The 9347-nt window shown below is 31.9% G+C and overlaps 1 protein-coding gene across 1 annotated transcript; it reads left to right on the top strand.

Moving 5' to 3' along the window:
• The first annotated feature begins 1026 nt into the window (after positions 1-1026).
• On the top strand, positions 1027-7781 carry LOC115962287 (vacuolar protein sorting-associated protein 2 homolog 3). The gene is made up of 11 exons (XM_031081194.1): positions 1027-1231; positions 1464-1508; positions 3787-3821; positions 3906-3956; positions 4106-4210; positions 4319-4390; positions 5095-5166; positions 5276-5356; positions 5773-5808; positions 5918-5973; positions 7523-7781. Exons 1-11 carry the CDS (start codon positions 1195-1197, stop codon positions 7572-7574), a joined length of 642 nt encoding a protein of 213 aa, XP_030937054.1. The 5' UTR covers positions 1027-1194; the 3' UTR covers positions 7575-7781.
• Positions 7782-9347: the final 1566 nt, after the last annotated feature.

Raw genomic sequence — 9347 nt, 5'->3', positions numbered from 1 at the left:
TTGTTAGAGATTTGTTGTCCTTTAAGTTCTTCGAATGTTTTTCAAGTTCTTCAAAGATTCTTGAGACAGAATTTTTCTAGAGTTTGGGCTTCTTGAAAACTTGGTTGTGAAACTGAGAGGAGATGTCTTCTATTTATAGTGATTTCAGAGGATAAGCCCCACTTTGAATTGAAATGCTATGTAATAGACTCTTGATTGACCCAAATTTTGCTTAAAGATAATTATCTCTATTTATCTATTTTGATAAAGATAATAATTAACAAAGATAAATAATTATCTCTATTTTATTTATTTATTTTAATAAAATAATTATCCATCAATTTTGAATAGAAAATTTATCTTTATTTTATTTATTTATTTTAATAAAGATAATTATCCATAAATTTTGAACAGAGAATTTATCTTTATCTTGTGGGTCAAATGACACGTGACAAATTTCAATATGCTAATGTAATATCAATTTGGATGACACATGTCATCATTTGATGGCATATTAATATAGAATTTGTCATTAAATTTTGATGTAACATTTTATAATTGGCTTAAAATTTTGCCTCCTACAAACGCATTAATAAAAGGGAGAAATCTAAATCAAACGTGGAGCTGATCAAAATCAAAATTACCCTAGGTTTGAGGGTTGTAATTTTCAATTTAATACATTACTTACAACTTAAGTATCGCTTTAACCCATCTTCAAATAAATGTCAAAAGCCTTTAGAAATTGCGTAGCTTCAAATAAAAGTCAAAAGCCTTTAAAAATTGTGAAGCACAGCCAAGTCCTATGGTCCTTTTCTGTATACAAGGGAAAAAAAAAATTAACAAATGCCTTAATAATAATGATTTAAAAGATATTTTTAAAAATTTTAATGAAAAAAGAAAAAAATACCTGATTTTTTAAATATTTTAAAATGAAAACTTTCCTAAAGCAGTGAATTAACAAATGTAATAAGGGTTATTAAAAAAAAAAAAATGCCATGAGGCACCACAGGATCCATATATAAATTGCAAGAAAACGCTGAATCATTGCGCGCTTTCTACACATCTTCCAGGCAACTCTGACCTCTCTGTCTCACACACGCAAACTCCAAAACCTTTTTTTTTTTTTTTGATAAGCACTCCAAAACCTTAGATTAGAAGACTGAATAGACTTTCCTCCACCGTTGAACAGCTTAGGACCCTTTCGATCAGACAGAGATGATGAACATCTTCTCAAAGAAACCCACCCCCAAAGGTTCGTCTTCTAGTTCTATACCCTCCCTTTTCTCCTTCTCATTCAATTCAAATTATACGCGTTTTTTTAAGTCACGGTTTCAGTTATTTGTTAAAAACAAATCAATTAGTCTTTGAAAATTCGATCGTTGCAAGACTGAATTTTGTTTGACTTTTTGGGTTTTGTGGAGTAACTTGAATTATGGGTTTGCTTTATTTTGTTCTGATTTTGAGTTTGTGTGTGCTAATTGCAGAGGCTCTTAGGGAGAGCAAGAGAGAGATGACAAATGCTACTAGAGGTATACATATATTGTTATTATTTCCAAAAGGTTAACTTTTAATTACATTGAAGAATCATCATCATCAATCATCATTGCAGTTTATGTGTTTAGTATATTTGTAGATTGTTATGGAAGCTAAATTTTGTGATGTTGGGCTTAATGAGAGAGGCCTTGTGTTATAGATTAGGCATTGTGCCTTTCTGGGGTAGATTGGCATTGATTTATAGCTTTAAAATGATTGTTGGGTACTTTGAATTTTAATAACAAGTGTCACTTTTGAATTGGGGTGTGCAATGAAGCTGAGTAAATTATTTTATTTCAGTTGTGGTGATCATCCACATGAGCTTGTGAACTTGTTTCAGTAGATTTTACGATTTCAAATGGATTCTTGCAACTGTTTATAGGATCAAGAACGGTAAAAATTGTGAAAACAAAGGTGCTTTCAGTAATCAAATAGAGTACTTGGTCACTTATATTAAAAAATTCTAAAATTGAAGCAAGAGTACATGGAAATTTGACTCAAGATGCTGTTATGTGGACATTGTAACATAGATAGGCTAGTTCAAATACATTTCTAGTTTTATGTGGTGCATCTGGATGGAATGGAATCGATGCACGCTTGACGGAAACGTTCTTTGAATGGGTATCACACTCCTCTGCTCCTTCTACATACTCTTTGATGGAGTTCCTAGATTCCTTATGACTTAGCCATTCAATTTAATGACTTTTGCTCTCCTCTTTTCTATGTTTCTTTTCCATGCTTTGTTTTTCTTCTCTTTGGATGCTTCCTGTGCCTTTTTTGGTATTAATGAATTGCAATTATTATTAAAAAAAAAAGATAGGCCAGACCCAGTGAAAGAGTGCAAAATTAGCAAACAGATTTTGGAGATGCTTACTAGTGTGCCACCAATTGAGAATCTGTCTCATTTAAAAAAAAAAAAAAAAAAATGCAGGTGATGGCTATGAACTAGATCTGTATTTTTTACCTTTTTCTTTACTTATCAAAACAAAACTAGAACTGTATTTGAAACTAGGTCCACTTGTACTCCTTAACTAGAGAAATAATCTATAACCATCCTTGTCTAGTTGCTACGGTGATGGATCCTTTATAAATTCTATCAAATAAAGAGGAAATTCTCGTCAGTGGTTGTTAGCTCCTCCAAATTGGGTTAAACTTGAAGTGGAGGGGCATCCTTGGATTTTTGGAGCTGAGCCATTATTTAGAGGAGCAGATCGAGTTGTTTGATTGGGTACCCTAACAATTGCTAACTGCTAACTCTTTTTTTGAGTATGTTGGGTGATGCCTAGGACCATTGACAGAGGTTCTTGCTTGTTGGAAAGGTTGGCTTGGTAGTAATGTGAGCTATAAAAATATGTTGGCTATTACACTGTGTTATGTGGACTCTGTGGCAAGAGTCTAATAATTTGACATTTAATGGTGTTATGTTTAACTGCAATTCACTGAAGTCTTTTCTTCTAATATCCTTGTATGATTGAACTAATTTTCTTGGCAGTCTTCATTGTAAATTACTTTTTATATTTCCTTGCTCTTTAAAAATAGAAAGATGGACAAGTGGAAATACAAGGAAAGATAGGATTCAATTGCTTAAAAATTGGGGTGGTCCCTATCGATTAAAAGATGAGGGAGAGTCGCTTGAGATGTTTGGTCATGTTCAGATGAGAGTGATTAATGCACTGGTGAGAGGGTGAGTTGATTCAAGTGGAGGGAATGAAAAAAGGTCAAGGATAACAAAAAAATACAATAATAGAAGTAGTAAAAAAGGAAATGTCAATTGAAGAAGTAACAAAGAGTACAACTTTGGCAAAAAAGCATACCTGTGGTTGACCCTGACTAGTCTATTGTGGATCCATTACATTGGTAAGATTAGTGTGTTTAGTTCGGTTACTTTGCATAGTGAGTTGTTTCTTATTGATTTAGAAGTATTATTTGTTGTTTGACTTAGTCTTTTACCTGTACTTATAGTATTATTTTGTTTTACATTGGATATTGGAATGCCCATGATATTGTAGATGGGAAAACATAGCCTTATCACAAAGCATTATATTAATCTGATAAGTCATCAAAATTGGTTGAAGGGTATGTGACTCTCTTTTGGGATGTGGAATTTTATCATTTTGCTGCAACTGCTTCTTAAGCTCCCCATTTTATGGGATCAAATCACATTTTCTTTTTGCCTTTTTAAGTAGTGTTAACAGTTCATTGGTAAATTTTGTGGCCACGGCAATTTATCAATTCTTGAATAAATGTTTTTAATGTTTTTCCATGTGGATTCAGGTATAGAGAAGGAAATTGGAGCATTGCAATTAGAAGTATGTGAAGAGCTTCCAAACTATCCTCATCTCCTCTTTCTAAGTTTGTGTTGTTATCTCTCACATAATTTTAAATCATGTTAGGAAAAGAAGCTTGTTGCTGAGATAAAGAGAACGGCTAAAACTGGAAATGAGGTATGTTCTGTTTCTTATTAGTCGATTAGATTCATGCCAGTCCTAAAATACTTGAGTTTGTGACATCTAATTTAGCTACAGTTCTTGTGTTATTTGAATCTTTCAGATTTATCATTTGCCTGTCCTATTTCTGTCTGTGTGTTCTGCAGGGAGCAACCAAAATTCTAGCTCGCCAGCTAATCAGGCTTAGGCAACAAATAGCAAACTTACAAGGTAGTCGAGCTCAAATGAGAGGAATAGCAACTCATACACAGGTGGACTGTCAAAGATCTGTCTGTGTTTTTTGATTTTTTCTTTTTCTTTTTCGGCTTTTTCTAGTGCATCTGTGCATGGTGCTTTAGCAACATTTTTCCTGTCTGCAGGCAATGCATGCGCATTCATCAGTTGCTGTGGGCATGAAAGGTGCCACCAAGGCAATGGCAGCCATGAATAAGGTTAGATGGTAATATTTACTAATATACACATACACGCGCACGCGTGTGTGTGTGTGTGTGTAACTTTTGGTTATTGTTACACCACGCAAAATCTTTTTTTATTGGCAGCAATTTGTCAAAACCACCATCGCACGCGTGTGTGTAACTTTTGTTTATTGTTACACCACACAAAATCTTTTTTTATTGGCAGTAATTTGTCAAAACCACCATTGGATTATATGTGTTTAACACACTGTCATGCTTGTCAAATATTAAGGTGATTGGATTTAAGAGTCATCTCATTTGTAAATTGTTCAAATTTCTAGTTTTTATTTTTTTATTATTTAAAATACACCAAATGCTGGAATTTATAGATTAAATAGTAAACAACATCCAATTGATGTGAAATTTGACATGCATGATAAGAATTGAGAGAACATGTGATTTAATGGTGAGATTGACAAAACATTAATTTAATGTATAGTTTGACTTGTGTGACTTTAGCAAAAGTTACACACGCAATAATCTGTTACAAGATTCAAGATTTGACTGCAATGACATGATTTGATCTCAAAGAGACTTCTTAATGATTTATAATGAGTTGGTCAAAAGATCCTTTCTTTCACTTGATGTTTGTTTGATTACCATTTAGATGAAACCTTAAGTCGTACAATTGCACTTCATAAATAGCAGATGTTTTTGTTACTGATATATTTCTTTTGCAGCAAATGGCCCCTGCAAAGCAAGCAAAGGTGATACGGGAATTTCAGAAACAATCTGCCCAGATGGATATGACTGTAAGATTGTCCCTTGACTTTGTAGACTATACTATTATGGGAAATAAGTTTTTGTTTGCTTCTTGATTGCATATTTTGGAACTTAATGGTCTATTTTTGAGGGTTGCAGACTGAAATGATGTCAGATGCAATAGATGATGCCTTGGATGATGACGAGGCTGAAGATGAGACCGAAGAGCTCACAAATCAGGCAGGCTTCTTTAATTGCATTTATTAATTGTACTTTGTAAAATAATTGCACTTGTTTATAGTTTTTTTCTTAAGTGAATTACCATTGGACTTATGAAATTTAGGAGTAGTTTAATCCTTTTACTTATCCAGGGATGTCCCTAATATTTTTTAAATGACTTGTCTGTCTGAGTTTGATTGTCATTTTGTAATTGCATGCAATGGATTTGAACCAACCTGATAATTTTGAGCCACTAGTTACAGACTTCTGGGTTTCTGGTGGTAAAGCTAGAAAGATTGAGAAGAAATGATGTCAAATACCCTACGTTCTTACAAGTTTAGATGGACACCATATTAGGTTTATTTACTTTATAAATCATCAATTATAGGGTTTCGGAATGAGTAATGGCAAAATTTTCTTTTTATTTTCTCTTGCAGGTGCTAGATGAAATTGGTGTTGATGTTGCCTCACAGGTTGGTATCAGAAGCTATTCATTTCTGGACTTTGTTACCATTTGGTATTATTATTATTATTATTATTTTGTAACTAAGCTGATTTGGGTTATACTTGAACTCTTGGCAGTTGTCAGCAGCTCCCAAAGGAAGGATTGCCCAGAAAAGTGCTGATGCTGCCAGCAGGTATATAACACTGCTTGCCTTGTAACCTTCCCTGTATCCCCGACCCCCACAAAAAAGAAAAAAAAAAATTGAAATAAGGGGTACATTTTAGTTTCTTTACAATTGTATGCCTTGTGACACATGATTTTTGAGGTTGATGAATTTGTATTTGACTATGAGAAAGATTTTTATGAAACTGAAAGTAAGACATGTTGATGGGTTTACAGCTGGGAAAAATGTAATCAGTTATTAAAATATTGAATTTAAACCTCTTTTTTGCTTGAACTGTGATAGGAAGCACTGCAATACTGTCTATGAAGGTCTTATTGTAGTGGTCAAAGGTTTAACTAAGTAAAATTCAGGGTCTCAAATGCTTAGGTGTTGGTTTTGTATTTGTCATGAAAAAAAAAAATGTGAAATGCATTGATTTTGCTTAAAATATTGAGATAGTGATGATTTACGTGCCACTTGCTTATTAATTAGTTTAAGTAGCTAATGCTGTTTGAGAATTGATATTGCACCAGTATTGGCATGTTTGCTTCATCTAATTGTCTATTCTTTTGTAGTATTTTGTTGTACATAATTGAATGTGATATTCATTGAGCATGAAGTTTAAATTCTCTGCAATTTAAAGTATTGATAAAAGGAAACTCTTTTTCCCCTGTACCCTTTGGATAAGGTGGTATAAAATTGGCCTATATATAGATTAGATATTTAGATGTACGTTTCAAAATATAGTTGTTTGAAAGGCTTTCTTAATGCTTAATATTTTAACTGTCATGTGCCTGTATTTAAGGAGTGTAACAGCTTTGTTTGTGTTGATTAAAACATGCTAATTAACTTCATCGTTTGTGGACTAGGTAAAGTTGAAATTCCTATATTTTTTGTGGCCATAGTGGACACATAAGGACACATAATTTATTAGGTGTTTTCATGTAAAGTCTATTTTCAAATTCTAAAAATACTATGAAATGCAAGGTAAAAGTTTTTTTTTTTGAAACTAGGTAAAAATTAAATCTACAGGCATGAATTATAGACTGCCATCTTTATTCTCTGACACTCTTCAAGTAACCCATTCAGATTCTCCTTTTTCTCTTTCATTTAAGACAAATGTCACCTGAGTGGCACTCAATCTTTGTCACTCTTTTTTACTTCAAGGTCGCAATTTTCTGTTTAATATATACCTATCAAAAAAAATTTCTGTTTAATATACGAATTAGTTAAATCATGTTTATTTATTGTGCCGTGTTTAGGTTTATTACTAAATTAATCGATGTTAATGTGTTGTTCTAAAGCACTTGTTTGTTCTTTTTCTTATAGACTATATATTTTTGATTGTTGTGGGAGGTGCATTGCATACCTACCAAAATAATTGTCTATTAGTTTTATGCAATAAATCGTATCTTCATTTTACCAACCCCCCACCCCCTGGGTGGGCGGGCGGGGAATTTCATTTGCAAATTGAGAACTGTGTTCATTTTCTCTACTCCTTCCTTGCTATTCAAAAAATAAAATAAAATTCTCTACTCTTTCCTGTTTTTGATCAACCATGGAATTTTGGCCCATGCAGTTCAGGAGTTGATGAGCTTGAGAAGCGGTTGGCAGCTCTTAGAAATCCATGAGCTGAAGATTGGATATTTGTGAGTTAGTGAATTTCTGCAAGGTAGTTTACTGTAGATATTCTATCTCCGTAGGATGCTACTCATTTCAGCATGTATCTTGAGATGCTATTTCATTGTTTTGTTCTGCGTATTTTGTGGAATGCCATGGACAGTGATTCTCCATCACATTTGCAAAAAATGTAATGAGTCCTAAATCGAATTTTGTCAGGTTTGTTTTGGTTTTGTTTTGTTTTGTTTTGTTTTTTTTTTTTTTGTGTGTTGTGGGGGGGGGGGGGGGGGGTGTTGTGGGGAGGTGGAAGTTGTGATAGCATAGTTAATATAGGATTATACTTACCCCAATTGAACTAAAAGAGTATCGTATCTTAGGTACGAATTGGCCATGCTTATGAAAAGCATCGTACAATACATGGATACATATGGAATGAATTGTATGTATCGGATGATGCATAGACATAGGCTTAAATTGAGTGTTTAGCTAAAAATTTTGCTTTGGATCAGATCCAATAAGTTGTTGGACTTCTTTTTAACACAATTATTGGGTTATTCAATTATTGTGCTATTTTATAAAAATGTGGTATAAAACCCAAGTTTTACCCTTTCAATTTTAATATGCTACATCATCATATTACATATTAAAGAATAAATATAACCACACTTAATTAATTTTAATACCCATTTGAAAATCCAACTTAACTATGAGTTTATTTAGATGTTCTTATATGTGGTAGGATGTATTGAGTTTTAAGTAAAAAAGCCGATGTGTCAATTTCTTAATGAATGGTATAAAATATGAGTTTTCCATTCTATCCTTATCAAATTCGGACTATTTAATTAAACCCACTAAAATAAAATGTCAATGAGGGGTATTTTTCCCCCCTCTCTTTCCGCACAAAAGACAGCTATAGTTTATAGGAAGGTACAAATATTTTTCTATACAATGAATAAAGTACAAATAATATAAATGTAAAAATATATTCTCTAAATATATATATATATATATATATATGTATATATATTGTTATTGATCTAAAAAGCCTGAATCGCAATAAAAAGAGAGAGATTCTCTAAGTTAATGAAATAAATTGTAAAGGTTGAAAATGATGAAGAACGAAGTTGGACAAGAGAAAGATGTCAATGTGAGATGATTTTGTAAGATGATAAAATTATGCTAATATTGACTTGGACTATAGAGAATTAGAGGTGATGTTGATTAGGCGAAATGATGAAATATGAGAAAAAAAAATAAATTATATAAGGCCTAAAGCCTTGTAGCTCAATTGGTTGATTCGACAACTCTTATTGTTTTATTGGAGATATCTCATATTCATATCCCCTCACCTGTTTTAATATAGAACTAATATATATATATATATATATATAGTCTTATTTTAATTGTTATATTTTTGTTTCATTCGTTCAAATAGTTATATTTAAAAAATTATTATATAAGTAACGATTAAATAGTCTTTAGTTGAATATGTTCAAATTTATTAATAAATATATACTGATATAATATATATACACACAATAAATATATATTTTACATATATAAATTTATGGATTTTTAAATGAATTTTATAATGTGTGTTTCTTACGATATATGATATGATATGGTTAATATACAATAAAAAAAAAATCAATTCACTATTTTAACAACTATGGCATATTATTCATTCACATAATTAAGTTTGTTTTGATATATATATATATATATATATATATATAAAAGTGGTAACCGGTAAGGATGCGTTTATGAAAACGGTAACCGGTTTG

This window comes from Quercus lobata, chromosome 9, assembly GCF_001633185.2.
Source record: "Quercus lobata isolate SW786 chromosome 9, ValleyOak3.0 Primary Assembly, whole genome shotgun sequence".
NCBI classification, from domain to species: Eukaryota; Viridiplantae; Streptophyta; class Magnoliopsida; order Fagales; family Fagaceae; genus Quercus; species Quercus lobata.
Note: the sequence above shows the minus strand (reverse complement) of the source record. Positions and strands in the feature narration are given on the sequence as shown.

Bases quoted from the DNA above. Each gene is read 5' to 3' on its own strand.
- LOC115962287 (XM_031081194.1), top strand. From the start codon at position 1,195: ATGATGAACATCTTCTCAAAGAAACCCACCCCCAAAG. The intron at 1,232-1,463 runs GTTCGTCTTCTA...TGCTAATTGCAG, and splicing joins AAAGAAACCCACCCCCAAAG to AGGCTCTTAGGGAGAGCAAG. The intron at 5,974-7,522 runs GTATATAACACT...TGGCCCATGCAG, and splicing joins AGTGCTGATGCTGCCAGCAG to TTCAGGAGTTGATGAGCTTG.